Source organism: Manduca sexta, chromosome 2, assembly GCF_014839805.1.
Source record: "Manduca sexta isolate Smith_Timp_Sample1 chromosome 2, JHU_Msex_v1.0, whole genome shotgun sequence".
Taxonomy (NCBI): Eukaryota; Metazoa; Arthropoda; class Insecta; order Lepidoptera; family Sphingidae; genus Manduca; species Manduca sexta.
In genome coordinates, this window is record NC_051116.1 from 8,093,540 (window position 1) to 8,113,926 (window position 20,387).

Sequence of the window (20,387 nt, forward strand, 5' to 3'; positions counted from 1 at the left end):
TACTAAGTTGTCTCGCATGTAAATGTGTACAAAAACTCGTGAGCAATAATAACATATACGACACTCGCACGTGCCATCGCAGTGGCCAGCAATTTATTTGCGAATCTCGTATCACAAAATGATTATGTACGTATTTTTCAAATATTATTTCTCGCCCATGTTTAAACATTATGAAGCAATAATCTCTTGGCGAGTATTACTAAAGATACAAAATTATTGCATATAATTCTTGCCTTTACCTTATTATTGCTCTAATGCCGGCGCCGCACACAGACAAATATTTGAACAAAGACTTTGCCCCACTTTTGAATACAGTTACAGACACTGACCAAATTATTTTTTTTATAGATTTTTCTTTCAGGTTTCCATATAATCGGGTTCTCCTTCAAGCAGCTCGATAACTATGACGCTTTGATGTGTGGTTGAAAAACCGATACCGAATAGCAAATACGCAAACATATTTTGCACAAATACGCAAATACCCGTGCCACACATGAGTTCAGAGAAGTTTTAAAATAAGTGTTCAAATATTTTTGCTATGTGTGGCGCCGACATAAAATAATCCCAGAAGAACTCTTCATTTAAATGGGGATTATTGCACGATCAACTACGCGTCATTGTATTATGTTTTTTGAAATTCTACGTATTTTACTCATTTATATTGCATATACCGATTCCTTTCACGCAGAATTAAAAACTACTGTCAAATAGGCCAGTCGACGCTACGCTTCCGCCATTTTTGCTCTTGACGGTGTCATCATAAAATATAGTTTAGATTTCTATTTACAATTAAAATAATAAGTTATTATTTATCCCCATATTAAATTAATCGAATAATTGCTACGGCGATTTGTTACCATTGTTAGTGATTTTCGTGTTAAGATCGAAAAAGATAATTCGTAACCTAAAAAATGGATGATGATTTTATTAAATCTCCCGAATTTAACGTATTTAGTAATAACAGGTACATTAGAACGTATTCAAAAGCTCATAGAAATGCAACTAACGTTACTCAGAATGTTAATACGGTGAATGATACTACAACTCCGGTGATAAAAAATGATCCTCTAACTACGAAGAATGCCATGCAATATCTCTTGGATGGGACTCTCAAACATAAAGTATGCCGATATTGTCTCAACGTGACGTCCGAGTTGGCTGAATTGGATCAATATTTGGAAGTGAATGGCCAAGGAGCGTTGTACAAAGTCACCATTAGAGATATGGTGGCTAGTTTCTATCCTGTTAAGGTAAATAATCCAATTTATTCTACTTTTACGAACCTAAAATTGTATAATATTGTACACCTTTTCTCTCTGTTCCTTATAATTCAGATATTTTTGCTTTCTTATTTGATTTCTATACAACAGATCACTTAACACAAACCCACTGTTTGTTATAATGACCTATACCTCTAATTTTGAATTGTAGCCTGTGGAAAATGTTGTAGGTAGCATAAATTATGAAATGTGAAAACTTAGATTAAATACTGAATACATTTTTGTTAGTTTGTTTACCCTGTATTAATAGGATAAAAATAATAATGCAGTTATACCATCAGGAAAGACAGAAACTACAAATTTTCTGCTCCAATGATTTTAAAATACTTATTTTGCTCCATAGTCATTCTTTCCCCTTGTGCATTAACATATTGATTGCAGTTCACATAACATTTGTGTTTTCGGCGCACAATTGGTGTGTGCTTATCTAAGTCTTCCTCACTTGTGTTCCGGAGACAAATGCCAATGCAAATTAACATACTCTATCTTAGACATAAAAATACAACTATTTTTCAGATTACATCATGGTCTTATAATTGACAGTTTCATGTTATAATTTCTCTGGAACCATGAATTCTGCAGTCTTAGAAATATTGTTGGAAAATTACAATATAATGTACTGTAATAAAATCCGAAAAATAGTATCTTTCCATTACAATCTTACTAAACTGTCCCATGCAACGTTTTGGTAGTTTATAAGTTTATAGTCCTTGTGTTGTATATATTGTTTCCTTACAATCAAATTAAACTAAAATCTTGCAATTATAATTTCAGGTAGCTGATGATCCTAATCTACCAGATAAAATATGCGAGAAATGTCTAGACCGTACAATCAGTGCATATCTATTCGGCCCAGCAATGTGAACAGAGCGAAGCGGGCTCTCCGTAACTGTATCGAAGACATGTATGACAAGTTGATAAAGCTTGACCCATTAGAACGACAAAAGAAACGTGGCAGACAGAAATTGAACCCAAACTACAACACATTGTATGCAGAACATAAAAAAGTTATACAATATGCGGAACCATTGATAAATATTATTAATACGTCGTCGCAATCACTGACCACTGAGGGACCTATAAAGGATTATGAATGTTTAAAATGTTGTCAAGTTCTGCCTACCGTAGATGCATTGATAAACCATGAAAAGAGTCATCCTAAAACCATGTGGTATAACTGCCGTCTATGTGGCAAATCATTTCCAAAACGGTATCTATTGAAGAAGCATGCTAATACGCATTTGACGGAAAAGCCTCCGAAACCTCTGGCAAATAGTTTCCATTGTAACACTTGTGGGGAAACAACCAATGATTGTAATGAATATTTACAACATATTGAGAAGCATAAGTTTAAAGAAGTGATGCAGCATTTGGTGGAGAAGAATATGGACGAATTATGCTCTGTTTGTCTAGATAAGAGTTCCAAAATGACAACGTTGGATAGTATGGTATGTTTGCATGGAGGTCATATGGATATGACAGGAGACAGAAACATTTATAACATACTGGCGTCTACCATACCTGATGTAAGTATTTTAATTATAATTTTTAATACAGTATTCTGAATAATTTCTAACTTGCCATTCATAATACACTATATTGCCCTAATCAGTTTACTAACATTATTCTATATAAAATAACTAAATTTAACATGTTTTATACCCTATTTTATATTCTTTCATTTCATTCATCCATCAAATTTTGCAGACATAATATTTTTTATCACTTATTTTAAGTATTTAAAATGATTGTCACTAGCATTGTATGATGTCATCAAATCATATTCTAGCCAAAATTATATAAATATCAAGAGTTGATAGTACCAAACAAAGCACACATTATGACAATAGTCAAGAAAGACAAAAACACTGGACCTGTACCTAATCTATATTTTGAAAATCCTATTATACTAACAACTGATAACATTGAGATTGCTGAAGTCTATATCTTTTTCTTTTCATCACCATTAAAAGTAACACCACATGTTGGAGGAGAAAAGGAATTTAAGATATATGAATTATCTACTGAATCTCAAATTTTAGCTGAATTAGAAGAAATTCATGATGTTAAAAGTGATTCTGATATGATTGACTTACTTGATAGAAATGTATCTCATGATTTAGATGTAAGGGATACTAATCAAACAGAAATGTCATCTGCCTTTGATGATAACAGTCATCATGATGATTTAGATGATGAGAATGAACTTGATAATTTAAAAGAATTTAATAATAATACAAATATGGATATCTGTGTTAAAGAAACATCTGTTTTTATGTTTTCTAAACCAATATACCTTGACAATAGTGATGAAACACCAATTGTTGAAGAAGTTACAGGTGAAATTAACAAAAAAGATCTTGAAGAAGATATTAAGTCTAAGGCTTGTGAAGTGTGTTGGGTTTTTAAAGATAAATCTTGTGAAATATGTAAAAAAAATTATGATCAAGTTTTTAAACAGTTTGACAGTAATGCTAATGAAACCAAGCCATGTAATTATTGTTGGCTGTTCAAATTTGTGGATAAATGTGAATACTGCAAAAAACTTAATAATATACCTTATACAGACATAAAAAATGTAAATGCTGATGCAGTCGAAAATAATGATAATAAAATTGAAATTTCCAAAGATTTTAATACACCTAAGCCTAAATCACCTGAAGCTAGTTCTAAAAAATTTAATATGGAAAAGGTAAAGGAGATACAGAAGAAGCCATGGAAATGCTCCATATGCCTAACTACTAACAATGCAGACAAACAGACATGCTTTTGTTGTGATAGTGAAGGAAACACAAATAATTTGTTAAAGATTAAATTCGGTACATATGCTGCTTTGTTTAAAGAAGCAAATGAAGCACCTACAGAATTAGAAAGCATTGTAAATACTGTGAAAAGTATGGATACACCAGATAAGGCAATTAATGTAATAGAAAATAAAACCTTTGATATAATAGACACACAAGATATGGATATTGAACCTATATATAATGTAATTGATGTTAAAGAAGTTACTTGCAAGTCACAAGAGGTAGACATTTTGAATCTAGGGGAAAATCGCTTCACAGTGGTACCAAAGTGTTCTAAGCTAGTCAAGAATAATTTTCCACCAGAGAAAATGGATGTTGAAGAAAGTTTACAACCATCTCTGCCTACTTTTAATGAGAACAAACAAGTAAACTCATTCAAATTTGAAATAGGCTCTGTTACTTCAGAAGATAAATGTATAAGGAAGTTTAAAAGACCATTCAGGAAGATGTCTAAAGCTTTTCATAAATAGTTTTTACAATTAAAAAACAGTTTTAATCAAGAGTACAGTTCCTCAGAATTCAGTACTTTAAAGTATATTCTTTGAAATGCCTTTATTCATTTACTAGCTTTTGCCCGCGGCTCCGCCCGCGTTATAAAGTTTTTCAGGCTAAAGTTTTCCGTTATAAAAGTAGTAGTTTCCCGGGAGCCTATGTTCTTCCCAGGGTCTCAAACGGTCTCCATACCAAATTTCATTTTAATACGTTGGGTAGTTTTTGAGTTTAACATGTTCAGGCAGACAGATGCAGTGGAGGACTTTGTTTTATAATATATTATATATTTTTTAGAACTTTTTAAGAGGAACAATCCCGTCATACATCATTGTTGCATAACTTTAACCGTTTACGCAGCGCACGCAACGGAAGCTCTCAAAACTAATAAATTGTCCCCGTTTTTGCAACATGTTTCATTACTGCTCCGCTCCTATTGCTCATAGCGTGATGATATACAGCCTATAGCACTCCACAAATAGAGGGCTATCCGATACAAAACGAATTTTTCAGTTCAAACTGGTAGTTCCTGAGTTTAGCCATTACTGCTCCGCTCCTTTTGGTCATGCCGTGATGATATATAACTTAGAGCACTCTACAAACAAAGAGCTATTCAACACAAAAAGATTTTTTCAGTTCGAATCGGTAGTTCCTGAGATTAGCCATTACTGCTCCGCTTCTATTAGGTATTGCGTGATGATATATAGCATAAAGCACTCTACGAACAAAGGGCTATCCAACGCAAAAAGAATTTTTCAGTTTGGACCGGTAGTTCCTGAGATTAGCCATTACTGCTCCGCTCCTATTGGGTATAGCGTGATGATATATAGCCTATAGCACTCCACGAACAAACGGCTATCCAACGCAAAAAGAAATTTTCAGTTTGGACCGGTAGTTCCTGAGATTAGCGCGTTCAAACAAACAAACAAACAAACAAACAAACTCTTCAGCTTTATATAATAGTATAGATAATATGGAAAAACCAAACAAATCCCAAAGAATAATAATACCTGTAGGATGGAGATATATTAAATATTATTTATTAAACATTGACAATGTAACTAAGGTTTAATAATGTATAATTTATATTTATTTGGTGTTAAAATAAACACTAGTCCTTATATTGAATAAAATTATATTATATACAAAACTGAAAGTAGTGATAATATTCTGTAACAAGCCTGGACTAGTTTTCCGTTTGTAATAACTTTGTCTCATTTATACAGGGTTATTTTGACTTTGCGTTACTAAATGCAAGCACATACTTATCGACTTGAAAAGAACATTACAATAAGTTACTTGAGCGATAGATAAAAATAAAAAAATATAAGTTTCACACAAAATAAATATTAATAGTTTACGCGCTCTTATGCCACTACTACTATTCTACGAGAATGTGGCAGCAGGAACATCAAACTACAAATTGATAGAAAAATCAGAAAAGTAAAACCAGGATTCTTGGTGAAAATATTCATTATTAATGGATGATTTTTGGCACAATATCTGCAAAGGTGAAGGCGAGTATGTGGTTTCATTTAGTGGAACGGATTGCCGAGACGAATGTCCGCAGGTTCAAATCCCAAGGGCACACACCTCTGACTTTTCTAAAAAATTATGTGTGTATTCTTTGTGAATTATTGCTTGCTTTAACAGTGAAGGAAAACATCGTGAGGAAACCTACACACCTGAGAAGTTCTCTATAGGAATTTCGAAGGTGTGTGTAGTCTATCAATCCGCACTAGGCCAGCGTGCTGGACTAAGGCCTAATCCCTCTCAGTAGTAGAGGAAGCCCGTGCCCAACAGTGGGACAGTATATAATACAGGGCTGATATTATTATTATTATTGGTGTTAACTATGGTAGACAGGCGCCTTGGTTCCAGCCCCTGATATCTAACTGTTTAATTTGTCAACTTGGTTAAGTTTATTACATTTGCATATGATACGTATATCCCATACGTCTGTATGTAACAAAAACTTGGATATGAGATAACTACAGCTAATTTCTGAAAATTACAATTAAGAAATTGACTATTAGCGGTTTAAGTTAAAGTATAGTATGGAGTTGTAATATGGGGTAGTTGGCTATCTTTTATAATTACCTATATTAAGAATATACATTAATAAATCTATCACAAGAATTATCCAAATTAATTGAAAATAAAACAGAAAAAAAGCTTTTGAAATCTGAAAATGAAAAATGTTAAATGCAATATTGTATGTCTTAAGAGCATTTTTTCAACATCATTTTCAACCAGTTTAGATGCCGTTTTTACAAGTATAGTTAGTTAGTTTAGTTTAGTTTAGTTTAGTTATTTGCTATTCTTGTTAAATAATCTAAAAATCAAAGATTGGCAACTACTCTTTTTACTAGTTTATTTGTAAGTTCACACTTGTAGCACTATGTTAGTAAGCAGAGATGCAAGTAGTGCATTATCTGTGTTTATTTATATAATTTATTCTATATGTAAGATTATGGACATGTATGAAATAAACACTTGAGATATTGACATTACATTAAGGCACTAACACAATCCCAATATATATATGTATATTTATTATATTTATATGTTATATTAACTAAATATTCACAATCTATTAGTATAAGCTTTTTAAATTGTTTATAATTTATTTATATTTTTGTTTGCAGATGAATATACTACACAATTACACCGGAACAAAAATATGTGAAAAGTGCCTTAATAATGCCATTACGTCATATATTTTCATACATCAGTACCATTTCAGTAGAAATAGGTTAAACACTTGCGTTGATTTCATGCTGAATAGTTTGAACGACATTGACGCAGAAGAGGGTAATGTATTTGTAGAGATATCCAACCATGCCATCATGCCTGCACTGGAAGATTACGATGAAAATCTTCTCGTCAACGAGAATGATTATTTAGACGAGTCTAAACTTAAAGTTGAAGTGCTTGAAGGCGAATTTAGAATGAAAGCTGAAGAGGAGTTTAATGAAATGAAAGGTAGTACGGATAGCGACTCTGATACTTCGACTGTTCTGTACAATCCAGCGAAAGACGCGACGCAAACTTACTCAGCTAGGAGCAGAATGATCAATGGATACCAAACAGATTCTATGGATAAAGTAAGCGAGTTCCTGACATTTAAAAAGAAAAAACCGCCAAAGAAAAAGAAATGTAAATACACATGCCCGCTTTGCTGTAAGCATTTTATAACAGAATACTTCTTGAAACGGCACGTTTTGAAACACCGCTACAAGAAGGTCGAGTGCAAATACTGCCCTCTGTACTTCAAATCCAAATTCTATCTGTACGAACACACCAAAATGGTTCATATCTTGAACCATTCAAACTATTACTCGTGCAAGACTTGCGGAAGAATGTTTCTGGATTACGGCACGCTCAGGTTGCATGAGAGAAATCATAGGAAGAAAACTTGCGATTTATGTGACAAAATATTTGCTACACAGAGGTTTTATGACAGTCATATGCAACGGCACGCGGCGCAATGGCGGGTGTCAATGCACGGCTCGATTAAACTTGTAGTTTCTGCGAAAAAGAATGTAGAGGGAAAACGGACCTGTTACTTCATGTCAACAAAATACATCTACAAATCAAACCACACTCTTGTGATATGTGTGATCGACAGTTCTACACCGAATATGACTTGAGGAACCACGAGAAAGTCCACAATGTACGCACCAAAGAGAAGTGTCATTTCTGCGATATGGTCTTGAAGTCTAGAAAGCAGTTGGTGGTGCATGTAAGAAAGCACATCGGAGTGACACCCTATAAATGTCATCTTTGTGATCAATCGTTCTACTGTGTGCAAAAGAAACGCAAGCATATGCTGTTATATCATGGAGGGTTTACGTGTCAGTTTTGTAAAACTTCTTTAAGGAATAAGGCTGCATTGAAACAGCATATTGCTAAAGCCCATAATATAATTTAGCCGTGTGTTAAGTGCTTTAGATTATGAAATGTGCCTAGAGGTAAAACTTCTATTGCAATCATATAGGAAAATTGTATATTATATTGCAAAAATTTCAGTTACTGAATTTTGCTTTGGAAATATTTACTGTTACATTGTAAAGTATAATGGCTTAATTTTTAGTGGAATAATTGTAATAAAAATAGTATTTATGCTGGGATATCATTTATACTACAAAAGCAATGATCATAATAATGTGCATTCTACATTAAATAAAACTATACGAATACTTGAAAATGTAAACATTACTTGTTTTAGAAGTTTTATTTCTGGCTAGTAGGTGCTACTCCTTTTTTATGAGACATTATAATGTTATTGGGCAATGTAAGGCGCGACTACACGAGAGGCAAGAACACGAAAAATAGAATACCCCCGCATCTTCCTTCTTTGTTTTTTCAGTTATTCATGTTTTATATTTCCAATCCTCGATACTACTAAAAAAAATCATGATTGTTTCGATAATGTTTATTTCGGTGGGTAAAAACATCTCTAATCTTTCATCTTAGTTTATTTTATAAACGCTGTCTTTTGTGTGACGTTATGTTGGCATTATACTTGGCGTATATGTCAAAATATTCGCGCCTTTTGGGCAAAGCAATATCATTATTTAGCCGATGCAAAGTTGTTGCATCGGCTAAATAATGTAAGTCGCTCAAATATGCTAGGTGTGTTATTTTACAAGACCGTCGGAGTCGGATTTTCATGTATTGCAAAAATGTATGCATTATGTAATTTGTATAAAATGAAAAAGCGCTGTATCAGTTTCGTGTGTTGCGTCTAACGCCTGAAATCGATAAACGATCTCGATCGTTATCTTTGGATCGATCCAGAGAACAAACCAAAAATATGTATCAAACATGGCGGACAAGCTTGATTCTGATTGGTCTATTTTTGCGATCCTACAATATCGATACGGATTGTTTATTGAAAACGTTAATTAAGTTGTTGATGGTCTCAAGTTTTCTCATCAAAGTTTATTTTGTATAATAATTTAAAAGTCAAGTCCTAGCTATATGTATTATTTAAGTACATTTGAATATTTAATAAACTTATTTACAACGGGAATTTGTACTTATTATTTATGTTAGAAGTGACTGCTATCTAACCTCTTTGGGGAAGGTCTATGTGTAGTAGTGAATATCTTGTGGCTAGTGATCAAGATATAATAGCTCGCAAACAATTTGAGTAGACTACTGCATAGTAAGGTAGCTTGTATGTTAGTGTAGCTATACTGATGTTAGTTTCCCGGATATTATACAGGGTCATTTTGATATTGCGTTACTAAATGACACCACATGTTTATCTTCTTGAAAATAACACGTACAATAAGTTACTTCAACTGTAGATGTAAAAAAAGTAGAGTTTCGAAAAAATTAATATTATAACGTAATTTTAAATTATTTTCGTCCTAATGTCTAGTTATTACTACTACTCTAAGAGAATTGGTCGCAGCAGCATCACACTTTCAATCAGGAATACAATCACGCATAAGCCATATTAGCACTAAACTACAAACTAAAAAAAAAAGAAAAGTAAAACCGGGATTTTTGGATTCCCAATCCATGATATTTTTTGCCAATGTGTTAGATATACACAAAATATAAGCTTTAAAAAGCAAAATGGTTACTTCTTAGAGGGAAAATGTAAGAAGTTTATTATATATATTTGCCCGCTGCTTCTCCCCCGTGAAAAGATTTTCGGGATAAAAAGAATACAGAATCCCTTTACTAGTTCCAGTGATTAGCCCCTACAAATTCCCAAAATTCCTCTTTATATTAGAATTCTAATTCATCCATATCATGTTCCCATTTAGGTAGGGAAATATTTTTAATGTTTAGGTACATTTCATGAAAATATTTGTAATTACAGTATAATCTCACTAATCCGGCACTTCGATAGATCGGCACGTCCAATAATCCGTCACCTTCTGCCCACGCCTCCCTCGCCCCTCTACACCTGTGTGTTTCAGTTACTCGCATTGTCGCGAATTGCAGTCTAACCTCAAAACTTATCACGTGCTTACGTATTGTTTTCTTTCAAGTGAGAATAGTTTATCGTTAAAAATGTCAAATAAACGCAAACACAAGACACTAGATTTGAATAATAAAATGGAGATTTTAAGGAAGTTAGATAGTGGAGAAAACATGAGCAAATTGGCAAAAGAATATGGTGTTGGGCGTGCTACTATATATGATCTTAAGGAAAAGGTTGTTAAGCAAGGACTACAAGTTGCACAAAAGCAGACCTCAATTAAGGATTATTTTAAAACTAAGTAATTACACATGTACGTGTTAATTTAATACATTACATACAAACATTTATTCCCTCTATGAAATGCTTTCTTTTATTCCTTACCTATGATTTTTTCCATATAATCCAATAATCCGAACATTCCAATAATCCGGCACCCTCCGGTTTTTAATAGTGCCGGATTAGTGAGATTATACTGTAGTAATAAATTGAATAAAAAAAACATAGGTGAGACTTGTTAATTTTAAGAACCAGTCATTTCACCTGAAAAGCTTTCTTTATTGAAATAGTATTTTACAAGAACTTTTAAATCGTCTGAAATAAGACTATTTACAATCATTATTAAAAAAAAAAACAATTCAACAGCAAAATATAAGCAGGCGGTTTTATAGAGCTATATTTATTAGAAGACTGCAAAAATATTACACCACCGAAAAAGACTACAATAGTATGATAAAAATATTTATTTATAGATATTTTTTTACATTATGGTAATATTAATTTTGTATATTACATATTGCTACTACATAAATATTTCGATCATAATTATTTTTAAAGCACCCATCTATATTTTACAAATTAATGAAATTGGTGAAAATGGGATTTTTGGTAGCTTTCATAAAAAGTAGAATAAAAAATTATGCCACGATGTGTACTAGTATTTTAGGCCTATAGAGATAAATAAAGCAATGCTATAATAATTGATACAATAAACAAAAACAAGAAAAGATACTATTTTAAATAAAATCATTAACTCTAAATTATTACAGGCATTGATACATTTTAAAAACAATTTTATTCTTCAAGAGATACAGTTTACATTAATCTATAATTAAGTTAAAATACTAATCACTTATACAACAATGCCGTGATAAATATCGTATAAATATTAGTCTATCTAAATAATTATAAGGGAATTGAGAATTACAGGATGCAGGCATATCAGTTAATTTACTGCCTGCCTGATAACAAACAATAATAATAATAATTTCTATGTACTTTTTTTATATAACACATTGGTACTGATCAACAACATGGTGTATTTTTGGTGTTTTTAGTCCCATTATAGCAAAATTATTGGTATTAGGAACCCATGACATCCTCTTTGAGCCCAGGGTCAACCTTGGGAAGCCTGCCATCCTCAAATAAATGATAAAACTCTGGCGACACTGCTTCTTTGTAGTTAAACGGCCTATCTTTGTCCTTCCAGTGCACATTTTTGAAGTGGTGTCTCATCTCTCTAACTATATGGAACATACTGTCACAAGCAGGACAGGCAATGCTTTTCTCTAAATGTTTTTTCAGTCTATGCGTTTTCATAATACTGGACGATCTAAATTTATCCCCACATAAGTCACATGTATAGGGGCATTCTCCAGTGTGGATTCGGACATGCATTTTCAGACACACTCTGTTGGCGAACTTCTTCCCGCAAATAGAACAGAAACACTCATTGTCCGATGTGTGTGTTGCCAGGTGTTCGGTGAGCCTCACTTTTCCACAAAAACGTTTGTTGCAAATATGGCACGAATACGGCTTCACTTTCAAGTGATATCTGTTCATGTGCGTGTCCAAATCGCATTTCTTCCTCACCAAATGACCACATAGATGGCACGCGATCTTGGGTATGCTTCGCGTGCTTTTAATATTACTGTGTCCTCGTAGATGGTTCTCAAGATTAGATGCTTTCATGAGTTTGCCGCATTCTGAACAATTTACTTTTTCGTGAGCCTTCTGATGGAGGCGCAATAGTGATTCTAAGTGGAAAGCTTTGCCGCACACTTCACAGATGTGTTGCATGGAGCCTTCTCTCACATACATGCAACGCACAGCGTGCTGTGGGTAAAAACTGGTAATGATTCTCTTCTTACATCCGCCGCATTGTATCCTATCATAATGCCTTTGTTGATGAATGTATAACTTTTTCAAACTCTGGAATTGCTTCAAACATGTCTTACAAGGGTATGTCACGTTCGGTCCATGCATATCCTCATGTTGTTCTAATTCTTTTATGTTGTTAAATTTAGTGTCACACAAGGTGCATTCAATATTTTTTCGCCTCTTCTTGCATTGGACACTGCTGTGTGCCATAACTTGGTGTTCTTCCAACTGTACCTCTTCCAGAAATCTTCTGTTGCACAATTTACATGCAAATCCGCCATCGCTATGTCTAAGGAATTCATGCTTGATTATTTCTTCTTCCAAATCGAATGAAGCTTGACATTTATCGCAAGGGAACGCCCTGATAATCGTTTTACATTTCTTTCTATGTTCCACAAGAACATTGCGTTTCTTGAATTCGGTATCACAGTATGCACAAATATTGTCAATGTGATATTGGTCTATATGAGTTTTTAAACTCATTTTTGTGTAAAACTGCATGCCACAGTCATTACATGTGAACGGATGGTAATCCAAATGCTCTCTATTCACATGTGTTATGAAATACTCCTTCCGATGCGTCACATAGTCACAATCCGTGCAGGCCACTTTAGCCGAATGGTTTAACACTTGCTGTCTGTATGATACTAAATAGTTATAATGTATGCATGGCATTACAAAGCAGTCTGAGCAACTAAACTTGCATTTATGGATTTTTAATTGATCCTCACTTATTTCTTTCAGACACATAACACATTGTGATTGTGCAGTTGTATCATTAACCAAGTGATTCGCTTTGAAATGTGTGTCCAAAGCTTCTTGTGTGTAGTAAACCAGCTCACAGAATTTGCATGGATAAACTACATTAGAGTGAAATTCCCTTAAATGTGAGAATAGATCTTCTTGGCGCAATATCATACGGCAAATTTTACATCTAGCCTTTGAATGGGTTTTATAATGATTATTCAATGATTGCTGGGTGTTGTATGACTTTTCGCACATCCTGCATTGAAAGACATGGAATTTGTGCTTTGATTTTTCATGCTCCTTTAATGATTTGTGTGTTGTGAAAATGTCTGGACAGTGATTGCATTTGTAAGTGCTGTATATTGGCACAGATCGAGGTGTGAGAGTTTTTATTGGTTTTATAACCAGCTTCCCTTTCTCCAAAGTGATGTTTGGAGTCCTTTCTGACGTTACTGGTTTATGAAATCCTTCCTTAACTTGCATTTCTTCCTTATCCTTGTTAATTATTACAGTCTCATCAATCTCCTTGGCTTTAGTATCTTCTTTAGTTTCATGTTGAGGACAAGCGGCTGTGGCTATTATTGGTTGATCTGTTGGTACTATTTCAGTGATCGCTGTAAGATTTTCTACTTCACTAAACATTTCATTTTCATTCTCTAAAACAATCATGACGTTAGCATTATCATACATGAAGTTATCCAGAATTTGTTCCCCAACATCCACAGCTTTGCTGTGTATATCCGTGACACAATTATTGATGATTTTCGACAGTAACTTAGTGTTCCGTATAAATAAATATGATTGGATTGTTTTTTCTGAACAGTTATCACATAACTGTGTGCTGGACATTATATTTTCTATCTGTGAAAGTAAAGAAGAAACATATTAGAAATTAAATTTTATCTTAGTAAATAGCAGAAGAAATCATAGATAATAAAATAATTTCCTAATTAAAAAACAAACAAAATAAATAGATAGTACTTTAAATATTATAGGAAGCAGGGTGTGTAAATTTTATTATTTTATTTTAAGGACCCTCAAAATATGCCACAGTATTGTGCAGAAAATAGAAGGTGCCTTTGCTTAATACAGTTGAAATCAATTTACAGTACATATTATCAATTGGACATGGTTTAGAAAAGATATGCAATTACAATTTATTCAAAAATACTTACATCTTCATTAAATACATAATTCAAAATGTCTAACAGCGATTGTGACTCCTTCTGCCGTCCAATAACAAACTCATTGTCGAGAGAATTAAGGCTCCTGGTGTTATCCAAACACATCCCACAGAATGGAGCCGAATCCCACAGGCATTTTAACTTCTGCTTCAGCCATTCCACTTGGATAGCCTCTTTCGAGGATGGAGTTTTTATTTCTTGACTTTCTTGAATTTCTATTGTGCTCTCCATTTTAATCTGTAAATTAGAAAACACGGAATATGTAGCAGTGGTAGTCTAGAGGAACAGACTGCTGATACAAAGGACATGGATTTAGGTCTATACCTTTGGGCATACAATTTTTTAAGTTAAAATTTATTGACCGTGAGGTTGTGAGTATGTCTGGTGGGTAGGTAGATTGCCTCGGTAACATTGTATTGCTTGCGCGGAACAACCTCTGCTCTGAGGACCCAGATTCGAATCTCGAATTGGGGAGTTATGGAGTTTTTCTGCCCACTATCAGCCTGGAATTTGGAAACATGGGACAGAAAACACTTGGCGAAAAGCGGAGCCCTGGTTGCAGTTCTGCCTAACTGTTCGAAGATAAATGATGTGTGTGAAGTCTGGCAATTTTACATAGATTTTCTGGCAGGTACTTTGCTAGTAACGTTACAACGGTAGTTAGTCTTAAAAAGCAAAGAAATTGTTTCTGTAATATGAAAAAAAAAAATACATAAACTTCGAATAAGATATTTATGATATGGTATTACCTACTAGGGACTATTCTCGGAATATTCCTAGTCGGCATATCAAATAGGGTTTTCTAGTAAGGATTGGGTGATGGCCATGGAACTTTATAGCACCATAGGTAAAAATTAAAATACAGTTTGTTTGGCATTTAAATGTCATTACATCTTATCAATCATGGAAGCCTACATGTTTATATTTTACGTAAACATTTATAGGTTATTCTTATTCGGCTTCAAAATGGCGGTACGAAGCCATTCCTGCTACACCTTACATAAAGAAACTAAAACATTTCATATATCTTCATAATTATGGATACAAATATTGTTATTTGTACAAATTATGTACTGATTGTTTTGTTTTTGTGCTATCACAAATCAAAAGTCACCTTTTAGTCCACGTTCCGGGATTTCCGTGTTGATAAAATTGGCTTTGATTCTCCTGGCACGACTTACGTGAAACAGAGTACAAAGTACAACAAAATGTCGTCTTGATAGCTGTTCAACGTCAAAAAAGCTTTGAGCGTGTTATTAGATGTGGATTTTTTCGACAAGCAACAGTAAAAATGATGCGTGGAAAGAAATATTTATTGTATTTGCAGCATGAATATTTTAAACACCTTACTTATGAGGACATGGAAAATATAAATATGCTAAAAAGCTATTCTTCAATGTTCTGCACTTGATAATCGATTTGTCCAACCTCACAACAAAATATGTCACTATCAAATATCAATGCCGTGACCGTTTTGGATACTGGCAATACACAAAATCTACTAATTTACTAAAATGGCAAGAATTTAATTAAAACGATTATTTGGATGTTATCGCGGTTTTTAAGTAAAAATTTCGAAAACTATTTTTTTGTTTGCTCTCTTTATCGCGAATTTACCCCTCGGTTCGCTGTTTAAAATCGATTGTAAATCATATGAATAATGAAATGTGTATAAATGTGACAACTCACCTTAAGAAAAACTGACGTACCACTAGCAGATGTACCAACTTAAAGAGAAAATAAATCAAACAAATTATTATTTTTTATTTGCCTATCGCAATCATAAATTTATTTTCACGTATTTCTAAATGGATCTCATAAAATTAATTACTGACCCGAAAACCATCTCGTCCACGTGTTTCTTATGTTTCAAATTGTGTGACAATGGTACTAGTGTATACGATATTGTTGATATCGAAGATAAGTACGAAAATTTTGCCGTAAAAACTTCATTAATTAACGTTATAGAATATTTATTTCCTTTTCAAGTAAGTATTAACAGAATTTTTCCGTTATAATATGGTTATGGGTTTTTTAGGTTACTTATTTTTTCGAAATTCAACATTAATTCGTTAGTTTCTTTTAGATAGGTACAAAATAAATTGGATTGGATTTAGATAGGTACTATTTGTTTCTAAATAAAAAAAAATATATGTACCTACTACGAAAAAAATAGTTTTCTTTTTCAATTTTTTCCTTTAACACTTTATTAACATTAATCTCAGTGATTCCTTTTTATTTTTTTCTGTATTTACCATTTTTTTAGGATATCATTTTCAGCAAGGCATGTGTTGACTGCATTGGAGACTTAAAAAAGATTTACTGCAAATTTCAACTGAGAGATGTGAAAATGGAAAATTTTAGTCAAGTTGTGAATATCATAAATAAAAAAATACCCACAAAGATACCGGCCTCAAAGAAAATAATCAAGATATCCTTAACAGAAAAACAATCAAAACTCAAAAATGTTAAAAATAAGGCAAAAAGTAGCAATATTGCATTAGGAAAAATATTAGATGAGCACCAGTATGCCAAATTACATTTGAATTCCAATGAAAATAATTTAGAAAGTGAAATATGCTACATTTGTGCTAAGCTCTGTAAAACTCCTAAGGCACTGAAAGTCCATCTGAACAGCCATGAAGACAAAACATGTCCATATTGCCAGAAGGTTTTAAAATCCAATTCATACTTCAATAAACATGTTCAGGGTCACATCACAAATGTCAAAAAGAAACGTAAAATAATTCACTATTATTGTGATGTTTGTCCATACAAAACTATAAATAAAAGGGATTTAAAATGTCATAACTATAAAGCTCATTTGCACATCAGACCGTATCAATGTGAGAATTGTCCAAAAAGTTTTTACAAGAAGAGTAATCTCACAGAACATTTATTAATTCATGATAGATCTAAAAGGTTTATTTGTGAGCTTTGTGGAATTCATTTCTCAGTGAAAAGGTCATTGATCCAACATCTAATGCTGCATGAAGGTAGAAGGGATTACGAATGTAAGTTTTGTAAAAGAAAATTTGTATCCAATAGCCGTAAGAATGAACATATTAAGAGAAGTCATTCAAATAAGTGTCATAACTGTCCATATTGTTCAAAGAAGTTTGCTATACGGAAGGATAAAATTAATCATTTGAAGTTGGATCATTGGGATTTGTTTTCAGTAGATGACAATTTTCTCTTACTTGATTGTTTATAAAATTTGTATTGTACAAAATACATAATTTTAATTTATTTCAGTTGTATAAGTCTTGGAAGGTTTAATATATTCCAATGGGAAGTGAAAAAAAAATTCTAATAAATTCCGTGAATATTTTTTTGTATTTTTGATATTTTTATCATTTATTACAAAAGGAATTTAATGTATGCCTTGTACAAAGTTGTCTATGATTTATGGGTTGTTCAAAGTAGATGTCTTTTCATAAATAAAAGCTATTTATTTTTTATGTAATTGCCTTGTAGGTGCTTCACATGTGGTAGAAAATATATTATAATTAATTAAGTATAGGTTATGTTAGTAAATAAACTTAGAGGTGTTGTTAATGTAAGGATGTTAATAACAATTAGAAATAAAAACAGTACTGTAGCTTATATTTTTTATTTTATTAAAAAATAAGGTACAAAAGGACTTTGTCAATGGTTTAATTTTAAAATAAATATGTCATTCACTGTTATTGAGTATTTTATTTTTAAATACAAATTGTGTTAATATGACGAAAATACGTGTACAAAATACTACGTATTAGGGCCAGTGCATATATGGCGGAGCTCAGCGCAGCTTTGTTTTACTGTCGAACTATTATCGACTTTGTTTAAACTGAAATAATATTGAAAATCCATCAACACAACAATAAAGTACATTAAATTGATGTTGAATATCGATAGTAGTATTACAGAAAAAATATCTGCGCTGCGCACCGACATATCTGCACTGAACCTTATGCTCATTTTATAGAGACGATATTAACGCACTATTCTATTATGTATAATATCGTGAGATTTAAATCAATTCCTGCATAAATAAATAGATAATATATCCCGAAAGTTTTCCCTTGGTATAAGGTATAAGATTTTAAAATCAAATTATATTATTTGTACTAATAAGATTCTTAAGAGTAATATTATTTGTTTCTATATCTCCAATTTAAAATAAGGCAGTGATTTTATTATAAAAAGACTCCATAATAAGCGAAATTCAAATTTTTCGTTTGCGCAAATGAGGGTAGACATGTAAAAAATAATTATTTCGATTTTTATACAACACAATGTTTTTTTTTGTGTTAAGCTTATTATGATGCCTATAAATAAATTTAAAATGATTTTTAACAATTGAGATGCATGCGGTTTTCGTTTAGTTACTATAAAAGGAAAAAAATATGTGCAGCGTGTATCTGATTAAGTTTCTCGGGGAATGATGGCGGAGTAAAATGGCGTAGCATCAGATTTTTTTTCATAAAACGACAAAATAAAGCTGTCGCGCTGCATATTATGTATGAAGCGACAGCGTTATTTTCTTGTATTCCATCTCCTTCATGCTTCCCGCTTTGCCGAAACTGACCCAGTTAAGCGCTATGCCTACAGTATTTAAATGAAATGAAATATGACTAACGCACATAACTGTTCATGGTTTCTAAAATGATTAAATTTTCGAAAATAAAATATTTTAGCTAAAATAAAGAATCCCGAATTTTCATTACACTAAAATTGGCAGTAATGGTAACTGATCTGGTAACTATATTTTAAGACTTATAATAAAATATACATGTAACCCTAAAAGTCTGTCTGAATCCTCATCTTATTTGGCTAGAAATGCAGCTTAAGAATTCAGATTAATGGGCACTAGAGTATATTACTCAGATGTTTTCTAGTTTACCTCAAATTGACATAAAATTGCTGTCTTTTGTAATTGTGTCTTTATTGGCCAATAATAAAATTCATTGCTAACTTCATCTGTAAGTTGTTCTGTCAATGGTGGTATTTTTATCAAATCGCCAGTAATATGACAGGTTACAAGACCGCTATAAAAAAATCTAACGACGGTAAATATCTACTGATTCTCCACACAATACAAATAGATCACATGGTTCACATACATTCTGCTTATGCTCGCTGTACACACAATAAGTTACGCTGCGATAATTCTGCGCTATTATTACATTGCTTTATACTTCTCTTTTATTTTTTTTTAGTTGACAGCATTTTATTTCAATTAAGGATAAACAAACACATTCACACAGCAGTCTCATTCATGTCTAGTATTGGTAGCCGCCGCCTTGGCTTGGTGGGCCGTACGCTTGTCCGCCGTTGCCGCTGCCGTACCCTGCTTGGTCAGGGTACCTCGCTTCGCCTTCGTATGACACCTGAAAAGTAAGTTAGGATTTAAGATAGTGGAAAGGGGAGGTAATGATGTTAAAATAAATATTTTTATATGAAACTAATATGGGGTCATAACGTATAGCAATGTGAAGGTAGAGTGAGAAATTATCAGATATCTCATACCGGGGTATTGTTGGGGATCACTTAAATATTTTGACATGATTTTAGCAGTGAATATTTGAATATCTCCCAAGTAAATATATACAATAAAGGTCCCCTAAAGAATAATCCTTTATGTCAAAATTTCAGAAACATTTCTCTAACTATTTAACTCTTTACAAATATCACAAATAGAGCTTCAAAAGATATTAACAGAAGTTTTACAGTTATATAGGTAGGGATAATGCGTTACTTCCTTTGGTTATGCTTTAAAAATTTCCGTTTA

General features: G+C 32.7%; 5 protein-coding genes across 14 annotated transcripts in view; 2 read left to right on the top strand and 3 right to left on the bottom strand.

Moving 5' to 3' along the window:
- LOC115452193 (heterogeneous nuclear ribonucleoprotein L-like) overlaps positions 1-20,387 on the bottom strand; it is a 464,908-nt gene that overhangs the window by 183,478 nt on the left and 261,043 nt on the right. The gene's annotated exons all lie outside the window — the stretch shown is intronic.
- Positions 2,160-9,614, top strand: LOC119188949 (zinc finger protein 624-like). The gene is made up of 2 exons (XM_037437244.1): positions 2,160-2,806; positions 7,225-9,614. The coding sequence occupies exons 1-2, from the start codon at positions 2,183-2,185 to the stop codon at positions 8,227-8,229; spliced, it is 1,629 nt and encodes a 542-aa protein (XP_037293141.1). The 5' UTR covers positions 2,160-2,182; the 3' UTR covers positions 8,230-9,614.
- LOC115450744 (zinc finger protein 184) lies at positions 11,246-16,054 on the bottom strand. Of its 9 annotated transcripts, none has more exons than XM_037437219.1 (4): positions 15,726-16,054; positions 14,936-15,114; positions 14,603-14,848; positions 11,246-14,288 (listed from the first exon to the last, which is right to left on the bottom strand). In XM_037437219.1, the coding sequence occupies exons 3-4, from the start codon at positions 14,840-14,842 to the stop codon at positions 11,883-11,885; spliced, it is 2,646 nt and encodes an 881-aa protein (XP_037293116.1). In that variant the 5' UTR covers positions 14,843-14,848; positions 14,936-15,114; positions 15,726-16,054; the 3' UTR covers positions 11,246-11,882. The 9 variants fall into 9 exon arrangements, with proteins under 9 accessions (XP_037293116.1, XP_037293114.1, XP_030034705.1 ...); XM_037437217.1 differs by having other exon boundaries at positions 14,603-14,855; XM_030178845.2 differs by lacking the exon at positions 15,726-16,054 and adding an exon at positions 15,361-15,719.
- LOC115450746 (zinc finger imprinted 3-like) lies at positions 16,315-18,244 on the top strand. Its single transcript, XM_030178848.2, has 2 exons — positions 16,315-16,599; positions 16,878-18,244. The coding sequence occupies exons 1-2, from the start codon at positions 16,420-16,422 to the stop codon at positions 17,823-17,825; spliced, it is 1,128 nt and encodes a 375-aa protein (XP_030034708.1). The 5' UTR covers positions 16,315-16,419; the 3' UTR covers positions 17,826-18,244.
- The window catches only part of LOC115450747 (pro-resilin), a 46,753-nt gene continuing 45,535 nt past the window's right edge, over positions 19,170-20,387 (bottom strand). The window contains exon 6 of the mRNA XM_030178849.2: positions 19,170-19,986. Coding sequence (XP_030034709.1) covers positions 19,879-19,986 — 108 coding nt within the window. The 3' untranslated portion in view covers positions 19,170-19,878. The remainder of the gene's footprint in view (positions 19,987-20,387) is intronic.